This window comes from Vigna unguiculata, chromosome 10 (genome assembly GCF_037176805.1).
Source record: "Vigna unguiculata cultivar grain cowpea cultivar isolate G323 ecotype 2 chromosome 10, ASM3717680v1, whole genome shotgun sequence".
Taxonomy (NCBI): Eukaryota; Viridiplantae; Streptophyta; class Magnoliopsida; order Fabales; family Fabaceae; genus Vigna; species Vigna unguiculata.
Window position 1 is genome coordinate 40,691,193 of NC_140801.1, and position 22,144 is coordinate 40,713,336.

General features: G+C 32.4%; 1 protein-coding gene across 1 annotated transcript; it reads right to left on the reverse strand.

The window, feature by feature from the left end:
* Positions 1-8,520: 8,520 nt before the first annotated feature.
* LOC114165082 (non-specific lipid-transfer protein 1) lies at positions 8,521-9,321 on the reverse strand. Its single transcript, XM_028049735.2, has 2 exons — positions 8,924-9,321; positions 8,521-8,732 (listed from the first exon to the last, which is right to left on the reverse strand). The coding sequence occupies exons 1-2, from the start codon at positions 9,259-9,261 to the stop codon at positions 8,723-8,725; spliced, it is 348 nt and encodes a 115-aa protein (XP_027905536.2). The 5' UTR covers positions 9,262-9,321; the 3' UTR covers positions 8,521-8,722.
* Positions 9,322-22,144: the final 12,823 nt, after the last annotated feature.

Consider the following 22,144-nt stretch of genomic DNA (forward strand, 5'->3'; position numbering starts at 1 on the left):
TAAAAACGCAGCAGGTCCACCATGCCTCGAAGGAGAAGAACGAAACCTCCACTGCAGCGCCTGGAGTCGAACGAAACGCAACCCACCACCGCGCCTGGAGTCAAACACCTTTGATGAAGCACTCTTCCACGTTCACACGAAGCCTCTCCGGAGAGTCTACCTCTTGCAACTACATCATTAACACAGATTTGCATAAACGACGTTCACGCAGCCAACTAAAACGCGCATCTGGCAGATCTGGAACGCTGAGAAGCAGATCTAGAATGTCGGGAAGCAAATCTGGAATGTCGGGAAGTAGATCTGGAAAACAGATCTATGGCTTCGGTTCAGGCGTGACCAAAGCAGAAAAACGTCTCTATGGCTTCGGTTGACAACCGAGACCAAAAATCAACCATTTTGGCCTCATCCTAATATGTCTCGATTCTAAAACTGGGGCAGAATATCAAAAACAACCAGGACCAAAAGACCTTACTACACTGGTAATTAAAAATAAAAAGGATGAGATATAAAAGAGATGTCAGGAATAAAATAGTTATTTATTTTCTCCGAGGCATACTTAAAGTCCTATAACAATATACATTATTAAATTATTAAATTATGTTAGTACAATAACTTGCCAACCAACATATCTTTGAATTTTAAAATACACTTTCATTCTTGTTATTGAACTACTTTTAATTTTAACTTTTAATTAGCGTTGGATTGTTCCAAATATGAAGATTTATCACCGTCTCTATGTCACATTTTTTTTTCATTATTCAATCTGAAGCATGCATACATACATACATATATATATATATATATATATATATATATATATATATATATATATATATATATATATATACATATACATATATATATATATATATATAAATTTCATATAATATATTAAAAATAAATAATATTTGGAAATAAATTAAAATAAAAAGTAATTAATCTATTAATATATATATATATATATATATATATATATATATATATATATATATATATATATATATATATATATATATATATATATATATATATATCAGGTTAATTTTTTCTGATATTCGATACCTTTGTTAAAGATGCAGATTAGGTAGTGAATTAAAGTAAAAAAAAATATTTTGAAAATTTTTAAAAAATTTGGAGGTACCTAAGAAACATGCCATCATTTTAAAAAATATTTTAAATTTTTTTAAAATACTTCTTTTTCCCTAATTTTTGTTAAATTTTCTCATATCAGTCTTAATTTTGTTTTTATGCTCAAATAGATTCTAATTTTTGTTAATTTTGTTCAATTAGATATTATTCGATACCACTATTTAAATAATTAACTAATTAACGACAATGTGTAACACCCCAGATGGATATTACTAGATAAAGCATATTTCATAAAATTTCTTTTGGAAATTCAGACATTATATAAAGTTCCCAAGCGTGGAAAAATTGAAAACTTTTCTCGCGATAATCCAATCATACTATTCTATTTTTATTACATGTTCGTAATAGATAAAAGCATCATAATGTCTATTACAAAATACAGGAAATTAAAATATAATGAAAAATCTCCCATCGTCAGTCCCGCTCTGTCGCTAAGCATCAGCGTTCTCACCTGAATTCACATCTGCTCCCACGTAACAAGTCACGTGATCATCGCCAAACACAAACACACAAACAAGAAGGGTGAGCTGAGAAAGAAAAATAATACAAACAATAAGATAATAAGAATTGACCCTCACCCAATCTAACTTAGCCAATTTTAGTTTATTGACCTTTTTATAACATTATACCCCCAATCTCATAACCTATATGAGAAAGATCCATTCACAGCCTTGGTCCTTAGGGATTATCATGCTCCCACGAACCTACCCGCTCGTGGTCTAACTCTACGGACCTCCCCGCCCGTAGTCCAACTCTACGAACCTGCCCGCTCGTAGTCCAACATGCGTGAACACCTACTGTGAACCTCCCCGCTCATAGTAGCCTCAAGTGTGAGCACGGAACATATGAACCCACCCGCTCGTATCTCCACACAAGAGTACAACAGATACGGACCTCCCCGCCCGCATTAATCACACATCTCAAATCTCCATTATGAACCTCCCCGCTCGTAACTAATCCAGCATATCCTAGACCAAGACCCTCACAACAATCCATGCATAATGCATAACACACTATAAGCGCATTTGCCACTGCATGCATTATCTTAAAACCAACAGTTTTTCTTTTCAAGTCTATATAAAACCTAAAATTATAATGTCTCTAACATAACCCTTACATATAGAAATAGATTTAAAGGCTATGTCATTTATTTCTCATGATGGCACCACTTCATATGCCATATGCTACCGTTAAGGACAAAATGAAAGGCTCGCATCACAATACCTAACTAACCTCCACTTTAACGAAATTTTCCAAATAAATGGACACTCACACCTGAATCTTTATTTTTAATACTCCTGTTTTAGCATTTTCCATTCGCCTAATAAAGTTGCATACAACTCATGCCAACACATTTTCACTCACTATTTTTAGTAATCAATTCATCCCTGTTAAGAACAAAATTGTACCGCAACTTGGTACCATATATCCAACTAGATAGCATCATTGATCCATATGATAGTTTTCGGTTACGTAAAAGATTCAAGTTGCCACTAAGTCATTAATAAATATATTCGGTTATCGCAACACATTCAACAAATTATATAATAAAAAAAATCCCTTTTAGTTTTAATTTTATTTATTTATTTTTTTAAATAAACTTGCACCACTTCCTACACACTTCATAGTATATTTCATTCATGTTTTACAATTTAATCACTTATGCAAACCAACCGTCAACCAAAGAATTCATGATTCAACCCAAGAAAAAAAGAATTGCACCATTTAAATTTCATACATCCCTACAAAATTTATGCAACCCTAAACTCCAAACACATGTGCTTACCCACTAAAATTTTCCCGTGCTCTTAACTCTATAAAACTGCATCAAATATAATCATTATCATATTATCTATCCCAACGAAATACTTCCAGTAGATTTTACTATATTTGATTATTGGTGATAGCTACAAGCAAAGTAATGAATCTTTACCAAAATATGTTGTAATTCTCTCCACCAATTTCTCCTTAAATTGCACCTAAAAAAAAATTTAAATAATCTTTATCATCCAAGATTTTGATTCCACATTTCATGCTTTTTCTATAATCCATACGATAGAAATTGTCCCAGACGGAAGATTATATATTTACACTTTCCTAATACATCAAGAGTAACTAATCATATCATGACTACACACCTCTCACCATAAATTAATTAAAAGAAATTATAATCATATAATCTTCTATGAATAATACAATCATTATACCACAGAAGAAAAAAAAAAGAAAAGAAAATTTTAAGTAAACAATTTTGAACCACAACCTTCTGCTTTATTCCCAAAACCAAGACATGATACAAAAATCACTAACCCGCAACTGCTATTAATCTACATACTATCATAAGAACTAAAACACAATTACAATAATAATGTCAAGGCCATAGTTTGAATGCCACCACCAAAATAATTCACGGACATTACCAAAGTTCCGAATGACCCAACCTCCATTTATATATCTTATAGTTTTGCCACTGTTCATGTATATTTTTGTTCTTTTGATCTAGATAAAGTAATAGTACTTAATATCATATAGCATCAATACACACAAAAATTATAGAGTATATAAATAAATATATACTACCACAGAGACACCAGTAATAACTTTTTTAAAACAATCAAAACAACAACTTTCTATTACTGAAGCATGATCTGTATAAAAAAAAATATGTAAATTTTTTTTTTATATTCCGCAAGCCTGAAAGTCCTACCAAAAAAAAAAATTAAAACCATCGGCATATGCTCGACGTAAGAACATGCTGAAATTGTGCTCGCAAAGGGAATAAAACACATACCAATCTCATACATGCACAGAAATAATTATCTCAAAATTAAGACAAATAGTGCAGCTCCCCTTACCTGGTGTTTTAGCTTCAAACAATTTCAAATGAATTCTTCCTTGTTTCCCAAAGCTCTCCCTCTTGCCTCCACTCCAATTCCCTCTCTGGATTGCAATTCTCAGCCCTCACTTGACACACACTATGACTCTCTGTTTTCCCCACTCACTCCTCTCTCTCTCCCCAAATTCAGCCCAAAATAAATAACACAAATGATAAAAACGAGATTAATTTAAATTCAAGGTTTTATGACCATTATTTTTTTATTACTGCACCCTAACTGCCTGGTTTCTCAAGGGATTTCTACAGTTTCTAGATTTTTCCATCACTTAGCAAAAATATATAAAAAAATAAAAGGCCAACTTTAACCAAGACTCGAACCCACAACCTTTCAACCCATCAAACATATGCACACCAACAAACCATCACATTATTCCTATCAATTCACACATTCATACAAAGTCAAACCATGTTTTCGCATTCATAATATTTTTTTTTTATAAAACACAATTAAAATCACACTAATGCCACACACTAAACTTGAACCCAAGTCCTCTCAACAGAACTAAGTACTATCAATCAATTGAGCTAGTATTATTTCTTATATAAGACTTGTCAAGAAATTCTCTTAGGTTATTCTCAACCCACAATTACTTGTACTTTATTAATTATTAATTGTATGAATTTCTTGGGTCTTACATTCCCCCCAACTCAAAAGAATTTTCGTCCTCGAAAATTTCACTTACCAGGAAATAAATATGGATATGATTCCTTCATGAGATCCTTCATTTCCCATGTTGCTTCCTGTGTTGCCTCATCCCAAAGAACCTTTACCGTCCAGATCTCCTTCCCTCTCAGCTTCTTGACTCAAGAGTCCACTATCCTTACCGGTCTCACGTCTAGTGTCAGATCATCCCTGAACTGGACATCATCTACCTCTAGCACATGAGTGGGATCTGCAATGTATTTCCGTAACTGGGACACGTGAAATACATTGTGCAAGTTTGCTAGATGTGGTGGCAACGCAATCTCATATGCTACCGGCCTGATCCTTCTGTTGATCTGATATGGCCCTATGAACTTTGGCGTCAACTTCCTGGATTTGATTGCCCTCCCAATACCTATAGTCGGAGTGACTCGGAGGAACACATGATCCCCCTCCTTAAACTCTAGCGGCCTCCTCCTTTTATCTGTATATGACTTCTGCCTACTCTGAGTCGCACGCATCCTCTCCTGAATCAGTTTGACCTTCTCCGTCATCTGTTGTAACAACTCCGGCTCAATAGTCACTGACTCTCCATCCTTATACCAACATAGTGGGGTTCTACATCTCCTTCCATATAATGCCTCGTAAGGCGCCATTCCAATGCTTGAGTGGTAACTGTTATTGTATGTGAATTCCACTAAGGGAAGTACTTCACTCCAACCACCCAAGTGATCCAATACACACGCCCGAAGCAGATCTTCTAGTGACTGAATTGTTCTTTCCGACTGACCATCCGTTTGAGGATGATATGCAGAACTCATTCTCAGTTGAGTTTCTAATGCTGCTTGTAAACATTGCCAGAACCGTGAGGTGAATCTAGGATCACGATCTGACACTATACTAGCCGGAACTCCATGTAATCTTACGATCTCCCGAATGTATAACTCTGCAAGTTTATCCATTGACATCCTAAGATTGATCGACAAGAAGTGCGCACACTTGGTAAGTCTGTCAACTATCACCCAAATGGCATCATGTCCTTTTACAGATCTAGGCAAGTGAGTCACAAAGTCCATAGAAATACCATCCCACTTCCACTAGGGTATATCCAGCGGTTCTAGGGTACCTCCTGACATTTGGTGTTCAATTTTAGCTTTCTGACATACTAAACAGGCTGCCACAAAGTCCGCCACATCTGTTTTCATCCCAGGCCACCAGAATGATTCCTTGAGATCCTTGTACATTTTCGTCATACCCGGATGTATACTGAGGCGGCTCTTATGCCCTTTATCCAAAACCCTCCTCTTCATTCTCCAATTCCCAGGCACACACACCCGATCACGAAATCGTAAGATACCATCGGCTCCCATCTTGAATTCCTTCCCTTTTTCTGTACCCAACCATCCAACAATTTGTTGTAGCTCGACATCATGCCCTTGTCCTTCTCGAACTCTAAAAAGGTATTTGTAACTGTTAACATACTACACCGGATATGGTCACAATCCAGTTGTAATCACAAATTCATATCACGCAATTTCTCTATCAGTTCCAATTCTTTCACCATCAACGAAGACATATGTACCCGCTTCCTGCTCAAGGCATCGGCTACCACATTAGCCTTGCCTGGATGATAGAGGAGCTCGAAATCGTAATCTTTAAGGTACTCCATCCACCTCCTTTGTCTCATGTTAAGTTCTTTCTGATCAAATAAATACCTTAAACTCTTATGATCACTAAAGACTCAGAATTGGGAGCCATATAAGTAATGTCTCCAAGTCTTAAGAGCAAAAACTACAGCAGCCAGTTCCAGATCATGGGTGATCTGACGCTAGACGTGAGACCGGTAAGGATAGTGGACTCTCGGGTCAAGAAGCTGATAGGGAAGGAGATCCGGACGATAAAGGTTCTTTGGGATGAGGCAACACAGGAAGCAACATGGGAAATGGAGGATCTCATGAAGGAATCATATCCATATTTATTTCCTGGTAAGTGAAATTTTCGAGGACGAAAATTCTTTTGAGTTGGGGGGAATGTAAGACCCAGGAAATTCATACAATTAATAATTAATAAAGTACAAGTAATTGTGGGTTGAGAATAACCTAAGAGAATTTCTTGACAAGTCTTATATAAGAAATAATACTAGCTCAATCCATCTGGGGTGTTACACAATGAACCGACGTAACTCGTCAATGTGTTTATATACCCCTTTGTTGAAAGCAAATAGACTAAAATACCCTCTTTCTTGCACCAATGCACCACTCTTCTAAAAGGTATCTTATCAATTTGTATTGGTTTGACTTCATGTACTAATATTTTAGAGAAAGCTTGAGTTAATGTGTTGGTAGTTTTTCAGCTTTATCAAAGATAAATATTAGTATGCTATGTCAAATTTATAGAAGCATTCATGTATTGGAGTATCCTTTAAGGGAGAACTTTCAAAGACTTTGGTTAAAAAGTGATTCTTACATTATGAATTTTTGGATCAATGAATGATTTCATGGTGTTTACATTTTTGTAAGCATATGAAATTCAAAATTTCTCATATTTTTTATGAAAGAAATATGAAATTCAAAATTTCTCATATTTTTTGTGAAAGAAATTATTATTGATACATTAATTAATTTGGCTTTAATTGATAAATAATAATATAAATAGTTTAATATTTTGCATCCATGTTCATAATAAGTAATTTTTATCATAAATTTGGTGTTGTTCTCTACTTTTTATTTTTATTTTTTAATAATTTATGTAATAACAAATAATTAATAAACTTCAAATTAAGATATTAAAATTCGTAATATCTAAAATCATGTTATTTTAAAAATCTTGCTCCAAAATGCCTATTCCGGAATGTCTTTTGTATATTCTGCAAAATTTATTCCAGAAATCATGTTCTGAAAAATTGAATTCAAAATTCAAAACAAAATGTTTTTATAAAATTTTATTCTAGAGCTCCTTTTAAAACTTGTTCTTGAAATCCTATTCTAAAAACTCTGTTCTGGAAATTATGTTGAGAAAAATTCTGTTCTGGAAGATTTCTTTTGAAAAACTTTGAGAACAGGTAATTCAAAAGTCACTTTTTTTAGGGGTAAAATAATTATTTTAAAATATATGAGGGTGTGGGAAGAAAAAGGATTATTCCTCTTCGCGTAACACACATTTCTCAGGTTTTCTCATGGGCCTTTCCATCTGAAGCGACCCAACAACACTTTGCTTTCGTTCGTTTTGGTCTCTAGAAAAATGGTCTTTTATAGGTGTTGCAAGATGCAAATAGCTAGTGTAAATAGCATATCTTCCAGTGTTGATTAAAATCTGTTAAAATTATAAAATAAGATTTATTAAATAAAAAATTAAATTTATAAAAACTACTTAAAAATATCAATTAATCATAATCTTAAAATAACGTATTAAAACATGTTAATTAATAATTTGCTAGTTTAATTTAATCTCCACTAACTGTTTGTCTATGAGCTTCTATTAAAAAAATATTAATTTCTTGTATTAATAAGAAAGTTGACGTCTATCCAATAATAAGAAAGTTCAAGTCTCAATTTTAGAAACAAGAGTTTTTGAAATAATTTCATTATTTTTTCTTCAATTTAAAGTATCGATTAATAAAAAAAAAAAAGTCTCTTCTTAAAGAAGAACGTTTTACTTATCAATCTTTTACTCTAGGTCGCAATATACATTTGCTTGAAATGAACACGATTGCACCATTATACCATTAATTAATATACCTTGTAACACAATAGATCAACCTCACCTCACCATGCAGATGAACTGTTGATAAATCTCAAGATAAACATGTAAACGAAAAAAAAAGACCAAGTACTGAGTTTTTTCCAACATCAAACTTTCTTTATTCAATTTATAAAGCTTCACATAAAAACCATAGGAAGTGTATAAACTTCACACTGGGATAAAGAACACAAAACAAGAAGCTTTGGAGAATCTATCCTCCTTTTATTCTCTTTACTAAGATGTAGTATACGCATGGCTTCTCTTAGCCATTATCATCCAAATCTTTCTCCCTTTCAATTGATGCTGCAAAACAAAACACAAATCACCATCAATACTTTCTTGTATCATTTATATAATTGGCCAACAAAACTGGAATGAACCTTAAGCTATCTAGGTTTTGATTCTAAAGAGTATTTTTTTTATCGAACAATGTCAGTTATTACTCTTTTTTCGAACCAAGTCATTCAAGAGCTCAAAATAGTATATATACATACGTGTTACAGTTGGTGGAGCTGCTGATCTTCCAGGGTATGTTGACCCCACACTTCCCAGGGAGAGCCTGAGCATTAGCGGGATTGAGACCACGAACGGCCCCAGCAGCAGACTTCAGGCAGCTACAAATGCCACGGCGATCGGCGGTGGTTCTGGCACCGTTAAGGATATTCTTCACCCCGTTGCAGCATGCTGGCGGAACAATCCCACCATTTTGAAGGAACCCTATGCACTGTGCCAGGTTACCCTGAACTTGCCCACACGTCATTCCCTCCGCACTGTGTGCACCCACCACCACCATCAACATCACTACCACGCATGCAAACTTAACACTGGCCATTTTTTCAAGGGAAGTTGAAATGATTGTGATGATGATGAGTAATTAGTGAGTTTTAGGGTTTGGGGCTGTGGTGTTTATATAGGGGTTTCTGTATGGAGGTTTGGGTAGGTGGTGGTTGTGAGAATTGAATGTTGAATATCTCGAGGGACTTGGGATATGGTATGGGCATAACTCACTCTGCTAACTGTTCCTGCACTATTCTCCTCTGAGTGACACTTCAATATGCTAGACGGCACCGAATCAAATTTTCTACCTAGTCAACTAATGTTACATTTAATTCAGTGGAATTGAATTTAAAACATTATCTTTTGCCAAAGAAATTTATTTCTTCTTAATTTTCATTGAAGGCATTGTCGACTCAAACACGTATAATCTAATGATTCAAATAAATTTAAAATGGATAGTTTAATTTTATACAATATATCTTTAACATATATTAAAAAGTAGAAAATAAAAAGATGTTTAATGATTACAAATTTTTTTGATTAATTTCTTTTGAAAATATAGGATTTAATAAGGTTAAATTAGACAGTGTTTAAGAAAATGCGAAAATTCAATCATCAGAAGTTTTTTTATTGGAGAATGGGTATATTCGAACTTTACTGAACGTTATCAACTACACCCTAGTTTTAATCTCTTTATCTTGTGAAATTCTTTTATAAGAAGAACATTTATTTTTGGAATAGAAATTAAGAAAAAGAAATCTCAAAATCTCTATTGTAAAGATTGCAATAGCGTCTTATATATTTATTTATACGTAGTCATTCTACGTATGGGTATATGTGACATTGGTATCTGTGATTTAGGAACAACTACGTATGGGTATTTATTATCTTTGAAGAAACTGGACAGCACCGAATGGACTTTCCAAATCTAAAATGAATGAATATTCATTTCAATTAAATGAAACACTTATAATCTTTTATTTTTATATGCATACGAAAGCGAAGATCATGATAAAGTCACTGTTTGCTGATAAAAAAAATGATAAAGTCACTGTTAACTTAATTAACACTGGAATTACTATTTACTGTCAGTAATTTCTTTTCCTTCATCAAGAATGAAATGGAATAAAGTATGTTTAGTAGTTTTTCTTTTTTCAATATCTTTTTAGAATTATTTAATATGATCCTTTAATTTTTTATTTTTTTCTCATTGTAATTTCAATTTTATTAAAAAATTATACATAATCTTTTCATTAAATTGTCATTGATATCATGGTTTAAAGAATTTTAATATGATGATATAAATAACACATGCAGTGAATGATTGATATTATGATAGACAACTCCATTATATACACGTGTCATTTATGTTGTCACACATCTCGAAATAGAAAGGTTGGTGTCACCTTAAATGATCCACTTTTATTGAACAATTACATTACCAGGTTGTCATTCACATATCTCTTGAGAGGTTTAAGCAGATGAATTGACTTACTATTATTTAGTTAACACATTTCCAACCCTTTATTTTAATATTTTTTGTATTTTTGTTTTTCTTTGTTCTCATGAGTTTTTGATAAATTCGTTGTAATATATACTTCATGAATTTTTGCTAAATTCGTCGTAATATATACTTCATTTCTAACAACCCTTGAATTTAAACAAGTACTTGTACTTTTATGCTTTTATTCCTAGTAGTCTGATTGAAACTATGTAGTCCTAAATTGAGTGCATGTATATTGACATAAAAACAAGGTAGCTAACATAGCCCACATGCTCTAAAGTATGACATTCATGTTGTGCCCAAAGTTATCCCATCCTTTTCTCTTGTATCGACGTTTTCTCTTGTACCGTTTTAGTCATTTGTGACAACTAATACTCTGAAGATAAATGAAACATCCCGTAACACCTCATTTAATTAATAACATAAGTAAAGGAAGCGTTACAATAGAATAATATCGTAGCACAGTCATGGAGTTTAAAAGTAACTCCATACAAATATCCAAAACGCGTAACGGAGTCAACCTGAACCAGGTACAAATATTCTACAGTAATCAAATTTGGAATTTAAAGGGCAGAGATACTACATGGGCCGTGGCCCTAAAAGAAAATCCACAAAACAGGATCCAGCTCAGGCAGGCTACGCAGCGAAGTCACCATTCCCCTTTGACCGCAAGAACCTCTCGCCTCTGCTCACATCAATAAATTGATGATCATCGCAAAAGAGAAAAATCACATACAAGACAATCAAACAAGCAAAGGGTAAGCTAGAGCCAAACATATTTTATCATGCAATCATATATGCCTTCATAGTCCAATATACATATATCATCCAAGCATGTTATGACCTTCCAATCAATACACTAAGACTCGACTCGACTCATCCGGATACATATAACCTGGTCGGATTCAGTGGATGCTTGCACTTGTGGTGGATACCTCTGCTCACCCCCGAGCTATGTGTTACAAGTGTTATAATGAATCAATTCCCTAACACACAAGGTTATCCCTTAATGAGTTTCAGACCTCCTGCTACTCTCACCGTAAGAGTCAGTCCGCTCTAAGTGAGACTAACTGACTCCTTAGAGTGTCAGGATGCAATCCTTACCTTGAATCCTTACCTAGTTATATAGATGGGGCACCACCATGGACACCCACTAACAGGGGCCATGGAATTACGTCCCGACCACTGAAGCACGACCCTGAAATCCCACCTAGAGATTTCCAAGGAATTATGCACTAACACGAACCAAGCATACCAGATCAATCAAGAAAGGTTTATCACACATATACATATACATCGCATACCAGCTCTTTATAATTCACCTCTTTCATTTCTTTCCCAGTGGTTCCATACCCTTTCATTACTCTGAAACCATAGTTGTGGAATTTCATCTCATGCTAATACCATGCCACTTTAACACCAACCATCTCATTTGTTTCACATGCCGAGATCATGAAATCATATCAATCAAATTTATAACCACAACTTATCTCATGCATTTCATTTCGCAGGTCTCATACATTATATAGGGTACATCATAAATCAAACATTTCATTTAGCCAAGTGAAGGAAACAACACAACTTCAAGCTAGGAGTCCTCGCTCAAGCGAGAGGAGTGCCCTCGCTTAGGCGGTGGACCCTCGCTCAGGCGAGATCACGACCGGGGCATGGGGAGGCTTTCGCATGGCTCGTTTAGGCGAGCCCTCCTCGCCTGAGCGAGACAACCCCTTGCCCAAAGGTGAGGTTCCTCGCCTGGGCTAAAACAGGAGCATTAGGCCCAGAGCTCTCACGCGTCCTCGCTTAGGCGAGAGTCTCTCGCTTGAGCGAGATAGTGTCTCGCTCAAAACAAGGGCTTCCACCGGAGCGAGAGCTCGAGTGCAGCTCTGATCTGTTCCTACAAGTCTCGCCTAGGCGAGACAGGCTCGCTTGGGCGAGTGTGTCGAACCTCGCTATTGTTTCTCCCTGCCACATTCATATTTCATACCTAAACAAAATGCTAACCAGCCCATACATCGACAGCAGCATACAACTCAACCAATCATGAAACAAACGCAAAACAACCATAATCACACCAACAAACAGGAGGGTTCTAGCTTCCTTTACTTGGAAAGGGTTTAGCAGGGGACCTCGATACCACAAGAGTGAGCACAACAGCTTCGGAACAATTTAGGGAACTGGAAAAACAGTGGAACAAAACATAAGATGAGCTCTCTACAGAACCCTAACTGGGAAAATACGAAAACATAACCAGGGAGGGATGGTACGAGACGAAGGGTTACTTACGTTGAGTAGGAAAGAGCTCGAGCGAACTTGACAACGGTGAGGAAACAAACCCTAGCAGAGGGGTTGACGGCTGCAATTCAAGGTTCTCTGAAAGTGAGTAGAAAGTGTGAGTTAGGACAGACTTAGGAGTGAGCTTTATCCTTTGGGCCAGCCTTTAGGCCCAACAGTTTTTTTTTTAAGGCAACCCTTAAAATATTAGGGCAGAAAACTGGGCCTTACACATCCAAATGTTGATTTAAAGTTTATGAACTCAGGAATTGGATTTAAGTCTATATTGTAACTAGTTTTGATTTTATTAGCAAATACTATTGTGTAGGAGAGATTTGATATTTTATTATTATCTTTGTATTTGTAATTGAAATATTATCTTATTATTTGAAAAATAGACGATTTGTAATCGTTTTGTTTATAAAATATTAACACCCATGGTCAAGGGACAAAATTGTTTTGGCTTAAGGTAATCATTTTTACAAAGCGTGTTAAATTAAAAAAAAAATCACAAATTGACATGTGGCCCTAATTTTAACATTGTTTTGTGAAAAACTAACGGTACGGACTAAATTAAATTACTTTTAAAAAAATCAGCACCAAATTGAGACTAGTTTTTTTATTTTTCTTTTTTTATATATTATTTTCTTTTAGTTCTGAAGGACGTATTACATGCATTACTAAAGTAGAAGGACGAATTTTATATGAACTTTGAGGGAGAGAGATGAATTTCAATTTCACATGTAACTAAAAACATACTTAGGAGGAATAGTTGTTTGAATTAATTAATTGATTATTATGCTATATGTAAGTGTTAAATGATAACACTTATATAACTTAATATTGAGATGAAAATAATTTATTTTTTAAGAAAATATTTTAAGTCAGGTTTGAAATTTTACGAATTTTCTAAAATTATTATAGGTTAGTTAAATCAAGTATTTATTGAAATATTAAGTATTTTCTAAATTTTAAAAAGATAAAACTTATTATAAATTAATATCTTATTATATGTAATTAATGTATTACAAATATTGTGATAAATTCACTAAAATTCACTTAGTAAATATATAATGCACAAATAATTAAATCTACATTTAGTGAATATATAAATAATTTTTTAAATTCACTAAATGAATATATATTCACTTAATCAATACTTGGTGAATATATAAATAATTTTTATAATTCACTAAATTTACTAAGTGAATATATAATCTACACGACATTACAAAAGAAATTATTTGTGAAGGTTATAAAAACCTTCAACAAAATAACATTATTTAAGATGGTTGTGTTAGATTGTCTAAATGCTTAGAATAATGGGGTTTAAATTGTATTTTGAAGAGGTCTATAACCTTTGAAAATTATTCTACACTTTTTGTTCCCCTTTAATTTTTTTTCAGCCTTTCCCTCCAAAGGTTTTACATTGCCCACACGTTTCTCCCAAATTTGCAAATCCTCGTCAAGCTCCATCGTTCATCTCCTTATCTCTATTTTCTCGATTTAGATTCATCCATTGTCATGTACATGAGTTTCTAATCACTAATAAATAATTACATTTAGAGATTAGAAATAACGTAATCAAAATAAAATAGTAAATCCAAAAAATAAATAATACAAATGAGGAAGGTTAAGACATCAACAATATAATCAACAAATTGAAGATGGTACTAACCCCCACAAAAAAAGTGGAAAAATAGAGGTTTAATGTGCAATAAAATAGTTTTAAATAAAGGAGCTTTCAAGCCTCCAAGAAATAATAGTCACCAAAAGATGTTAAAAACCTTCACAAAAAAATCTCCGCAATTTAATTTGGATATCAGGGGTCATCCAAAACCTCTGCAAATAACTTATGGCGACTCTAACTAAGGAGGTTTAGAAAACCTCCACAAATGAATTTGCGGAAGGTGAAAACCCCGTAGATTAAAAAAATAAACATCCAGTAACACTACAAAAAAATGTCTCTTTAGTAACCAATTTTAGTAACCAAAAGTTGTTAGTCACTATAATAATTAATTTAGATACAAATTTACAAAATTAAAAATTATTGGTTACTAAAATAGTCACTATTATAAATAAAAAATTATAATTGGTCACTAAATTGGTCACTAATTAATTAGAGACTAATTTAGTAACTAAGTCATTTTGGTAGCCAAAATCTAGGTAGCTAATTTTTAGTAACCAATTTTCTTTGGTAGCCAAAACCATGGTAGTTAATTTTAAAAACCAATTTAGTGACCAATTATAATTTTTTATTCATAATAGCAACTATTTTAGTAACCAATAATTTTTTACTTTGTAAATTGGTATCTAAATTAATCAATATAGTAACTAACAACTTTTGGTCACTAAAATTGGTTACTAATAAGACATTTTCTTGTAGTGTAAATAATATTTTTTTTAGTGGTTACATTACTAGAAAAATGAAAAATAGGGACTGATTTTAGTGATCGAAAATCAAAGTGACTATTAGTGACCAAATTGGTGACTGAATACTTTTTTCTAAATTCATCCAGAGTCAAAAGAATATATATACATACAAAAAAATAAAAAAACATTTTTTTTTTTGAAATTACACGTATCAATCAGGCCACCACGTGTTTTGCAATGTCAGTCCAATCTACATGACCGTTAGACACGTCTAAAAGTTAAGTCCGTTTGTTTTGGAGGACTAATTCCATGCATTCAAAAGTCTTCATATCTAGAAGATTGGAAAAATGGGGTCATAGGTATGGATTTGTGCATTTTGCTGATGTCTAAGATACCCAAACTCTCCAACGACAACTAAATTATATCCTCACCGGGTCTACTAAGTTGCATGTGAATCTGCCAAGATTTGGGAAGAATGTAAGGCACAATCATATTCAACAAAAGAGCCAAATTACAGGCCATCAAAGCATATATAATAGTGTCTGTGTGGAAGGAGAAAAGGAACCAGCGTACATATACGCAAGTAACAAAAAATTCTGAAGATAACTTCTCGCAAGGACAACACTAAAAAGGTATTACCTTTGAGGTAGAAGAAGCAGACATCATATGGTTGGAAGGAAGCTATATTGGACGAGTTAGCAGCTACATGAAGTTACGTTTGATTATTGAGGAAATTGAAAAAGAGGGAATGGGCTAGGATAGTCTCAAATATATAGGGGAGAATGCACTGCTGATTCAAGAGAGTGGAGGAGTAGAGGTAGGGAAGTTGATCGATGAAGACAAGGAGTGGTGGGAGAAAAATATTGAGTCAATTAAACCATGGTCATCGTCTCAAATAATACAAAACAAGTTAGCATAGGTTAGATGTAGGGGTTTACCTTTCAGGTTATGGTCAGAACACTACTTAGCTAAAGTAGTTGCTCCAATCAATATCTTGGTATCTATTAACGTAGGAACAACAACTTATGAACGCTTGGAGTATGCAAGGCTAAGAGTGAAGCCACCAATTGGATGTAAAATCTTGATGAAAACATATATGAAAATAAATGGTTAGGTGTATCATATTGTTTTGGAGGAAGAGGCGAACAATCAAACACATGTATCTTGTCATTATGCATTTGGTTCCATTTTCTCATCTGAAAGCAACTCATTCAATGATGGGTTCGAAAACCATTGCTTTGTATCTGAGCGAAATGGAAGAACAAAGAGATCAAAGGTGTGGCCAGGAAGGGGAAGATCGAACAGTGCAATTGCCAGCAAACTATGAAGGCTCGAGGGATCAACCATCAATGAAAGAGATAAGTGGCAAGGTAAAATGAGAAAAAACGATCATTGTAGATTGTAAATTGAAAAGAAAAAGCTTGCACCTAAGCTACATGAGTTAAGGGGTGGATAACCTAGTTGTTCAAAATTCAAAAATGGATGACAAAGACCAAACGACTGGAATGATACGAAAGCTTAGTTCTTAGCGAAAAGCTCCTTCATTTAAAACAACACGGTCCACTTGCAATTTTCTTTTAGCTTCTGAGCTTGTGGGACTTATGTATGTACCTGGCCTAAAGGTAGGTCCAATAGAGGGCATGTTATAATGATAACAACCCCTTGAAATATTGGGAATATATGTTGTTATTTGTTATTAATTGTCATTTAAATAATAATATCTCAATTATTATTACGAGGGATATTAATAGAACTTGTTAATATATCCTTTATATCCATGGACTTAAAAGGATTTATATTTACATTATTCTATTATAGGGTGTAATCAATCAATACCTTTACTGATTATTATTTACTATTATCATATTATTTGTTCATTCTTATTAATTTGAGCGTTGAAGAGTCTTTGCTAATAAACTTATCCTTCTATCAACAAGTTTTGGATTAACACCACTCTTTTATCCATTGAGGATCTCTCATTCTGTCTAGAAAATCACTCAGCAAATTTCGATAATTTTCCTTGATTACTTTTATTCTAACACCTAATTATTATTTTAGTGGAAACAATTTTTTAAGCAATGTCTAATTAAAGATGTAACAATATTTATCAATTTATGAGACTCAGAGAGTATTTGTATATGAACTTATCCTTTGCTTTTATCAACAAGTTTGGATTAACATCACACTTCTTACCATTGAAGATCCAGAGAGAGAGTCTAAAAAATCACTCGACAAATTTCAATAAAAACTAATTTTTTCTTGACTGTTTTTATTCTAACACCCGGTTATTATTTTTGTGAAAACATTTTTCGAACAATGTATACCCAAAATCAAATAATTAAAGAGTAACAACATTTAAAAAGAAAAATAATGTCTAAGACATGATTTCATGCCAAGAAATTATAACTTCAGGTTGTTTATAAGCTTTTTAACTGTAATTTTGAATTGAGATTTGCAAGACATTTTTTTTTAATTTTCATTTAAAAATCATTATAAGAACAATATAATCTATATATAAAAAATCAATGTGTTTTTCTTATCAATAAAAAATATATAGAGAGAGAATAGGACAATTAGATTATTTCAATCCATATATAAGTAAAATGTACATACATTCATCAAAGTCAAGCATATAACCTTTCTCCATCTCCCTCTCTAAACAAGTTAACTTAGATTTATAACTAAATTATTACAAATAAATTTTAATTCTACTTTTCACATCATTTCCGGCTTTTTCACCCTTTTCTCAGGTCAACGTGTTCATTTGTTGTAATTAAATTTTGAAGTAGGCAATCAAGTTTTTTGCAGCCTGTATTCTACATAACAATATGATGAACACGTTAACACAATGAACCTATTTAAATAAAAATTTGGTGGTAAATAAGAACATTTAATTAATCAAAAGCATATGTCAAATAACTTTTGTTTAATATAGTTCTCAACCTACAAATTTCGTGGTGGCACATAGCGCATCAGTGACTAAGGTGAATCTTTCATGTCAAGAGAGAAGAGGTACTTGACCCCCACAATGAATTTCTTAAATGTTGACACCATCATTTAGATATTTTTATATTTCAAACCGAGTAAAATTTTAAATAAACTAAAACAGAGAAGTCAGAGAATGTTAAGGACTTTATCTTTGTATTTTATTTTTTAACTAAACGAAGTTTGACTTAAAATATGCAATTAATTGCAACAGTGATTCAGGAGTTATCATTTTTTAACAGTTGTGAAATCCAGTCCCCTTTCTGTCCAAAAAGGAAAAAAAAAAACCTTGTTATTTATATAAGAAATGTTGAACATAAATGCTCATCAAATTATGCTCTTACATTCAAGATATTCCTAGAGAGTGTAGAATGGTTAATACAAGGACAAAAGATTTTTGCTGCAGGACAATAATTATAAATATGCCTTTTGTAATTGTAGGAAAGAGAATATATGAAAGGAAACAACACATTGAAAATTTGAAACCAATGCATAGGCCAAAGTGATGGTTGCTCATAGTTTAATGGCTGTTATTTCTTAATCATAGCCAAAGTTTAAATGAAGTATGAGGGGAATATAGTCCTTGCTGAATTATGATTGCAGAGATACAATGCTATAAAGATGATATTAATATATAATACACCGATTTATACATGGTTATTACATGTTCTTCTTTTAAAAGTCATATTCGGAGCGACAAACAAATTTAAATAGGAAACCAAAATATCATATTCAATTTAAAGTTTTAAGATAATATGATTTTTTTACATATATATTATTCATTTATATCTAATATGAAAATTTTAACTTACCATAAATTCTTAACAGTCTAAATATAAGGTAGTTATAGTGTAATCAATCAACAGTTCATTTTGACGTAATTAGTATTAATTCACGTGTAATCTACCATTTATGAATAAAATATTTTTATATATAACTTAAATGGTTATTAAAAAATAGTAATATTTTAATACTTAAAAAGAATAATAATTTGACAACTCAAAATATTAATAAATTTTATTTTTTATATAAAATATTAGTATATATTATTAAAGCGAGTTATTAAATGAGTATTTCTTTTGTTGTTGGAAAGAGTAAAACTATTATTTTCCTATAAGAAAGTATTATTTCAAAGCTGATGCATTAAGCCGTAATCATATAATCTTAACTACTATTATTTGATACTAAAGCAGGAATAAAATTGTAAGATCTAGTTTTCTCAAGTTATTTTATCAATGTTCGTAATTAGCTTGATGGATATATGATTTACCTAAATAAAACTGGCTAAATCGACTTTCCAAAATTACAATAAAAGCATATAATTAAATTATGTATTGATATAAATGATATCAGTGTAATTTATTTTTAATATTTATTAAACTTTATGTCAATGTTAATTCTAATTTTACTTGAGTTAATATTAGATCATGTACCAATCCCCTTTAGTGCAACTTGTGTCGCTGTTCAGCCTTGGAACATCGTGAGGGTAAAGCCTTAATTTTCTAGAACATGTTATGTTATGTTTTTCACCATTCACCTTGCTTTGTACACATACTGCCATGCATCTTTCCATACTATTATACGTACCTTTTGCATCAATAGTGATACCTAGGGATTTTTTTTCACTCAAACCACTTTCTTGTCAACTTCCAAATTCAATCTCCACTCATCACCCAACCAAATTTCCCATGTGTTTGGACTAAAGATTTGAATAATTTTAACAAATTAAAATACTTGATAATTTTATACTCAAGTTCTTTTTATTTTCTAAACATTTTACTTGGGTACATTAAAATATTATACATCTCATTTTTCTTGGATAAAGTAAATATATATATATATATATATATATATATATATATATATATATATATATATATATAATAGAATTGTCAATTTGGTCTAACCCATAGGATTTGACTCTAATCCACAAGCATCGGAGCCTAAAAAGCTTTCAAAGCCAAAAGATCCATATAAAAATTGTTGCCATACTAATTGTTGCCATCTTTATGTCAAATAATTTAATTTTCTCTAGTTTTTTGTTGGAAATTCTCCATTCCCATTTTATAAGGAAAGCCATATTAAATAACCTTGAGTATTTCACGCCTACTTTGTTGGAAATTCCGACCTTCATCACCTTTGATTTATATATATCTTTTCTCACTTCATCCATGAGATCTTCCGACCCTCACTCTCACCTCCACAAAAAATTTCTTTGGATATTCTAAATTTTCTTCAATAGATTTATTGGCAATTTATGAAAAGGCAAGTAAAACAGAGGTAAAGAAGTCATCATAGATTTTACCATAGTTACTTTCTCCATAAAAGATATGTGTTTCCCTTTCCATTTCAATAATCCATAATTTACTTTGACTACTATTCCTTGCCAAAACTGAAATTTCCATGGATTACCTACTACCATTCCCAAGTAAAGTAAATGGTATTGTCAAAAGATTCAACACTTGGATGCCTTTAATCCAATCATCTTCATCATACTTTTTTGTTAGATATTCCTGAATGACTTTGGCAGACTTTAAAAACACGTTTCAATTGAAAATTGTAGGTGGATACTACAACAAAAAGGGTGATCGTCCTTAGCTTTTCTGGTTCTTCTATCTTTGTGATTTTTTTTTTGACTCATTGTGGGATTGTCGGGCAATATAGAAAGTTCATATTCTTCTTTAGTGCTATCCATTTATCTAAAGCATCCAGGTAGTAGGATTATTCGAACTTCCCAATTATGATAATTTTCACTATTAAAGACTAGTGGGGCCATTGATGAGAGATTTGAGTAACTCTTCCGTACCCTACCCATTGGATAGATATCCGCTTCGTACCGTACCCATATTCGTGTGGGTATCTATTATGCGGGTACCCGCATATTTTTTAAATCTCCAAGGATATTTATGGTTACCCCACAAGTATTTACAAAAGAAAAATCTAATATTTAATAAAAAAATTTACAAATAAATAGAAATTTTTTAAAATCAATTGATACAAAATAATCCATTCAAAATCAATGTGTTAGTGTTTTAATATATTTTTTAATTTAAATTAGAGTATAACGAGTACGGGCATCCACGGGTACGAATATTATGATACCCATACCCGCCCATTAGCATGCGGGTATAAAAAATACTCGTACCCGTTATCCGCGGATATCCATTTCCAATATTCATTTCCTACCCGTTGTGGATTTTATTTACGGATACCAGTAATTACGAATTTTTTTGACATCCCTAACTCAAAGTGCTCCATATTATATATATATATATATATATATATATATATATATATATATATATATATATATTTGCTGATAAAAAAACTCACCCACAAATCTTTAGATTTACATATGAAATGTACCTATTTTATTTGAGAAGTGTGTGTTTTAAAATTTCATACCAAATAAAATTTATAAGTGAAAGACAATTCTAAAACTCAGTTCCCAATAACAAATACAAAAAAAAAATTATATAGACAAACTTATATATGTATATCAGCATCTTAACTTTTCCTCAATATGTTGGAAAATGTTTTGGTGATATATGTTTTGGAAAATGTTGGAAAATCTTAACTTATATATGTTTTTTTTTTGTTAAAAAGCTTTAGGCCGATTCTTTACATTTGTATTAAAATAATATAAAAATAAAGTGACACACAAGGTGAATTTTTAATGTTCAAATTATGGAACTGAAATGCATCCAATGACAGAGTGAATGTACCAAACCATCGTATAACTTTCCATTTTCTCCCAATAACATCAAAGACTTTGATGTATATCAATTTCAAGTTAAAAGAAGGA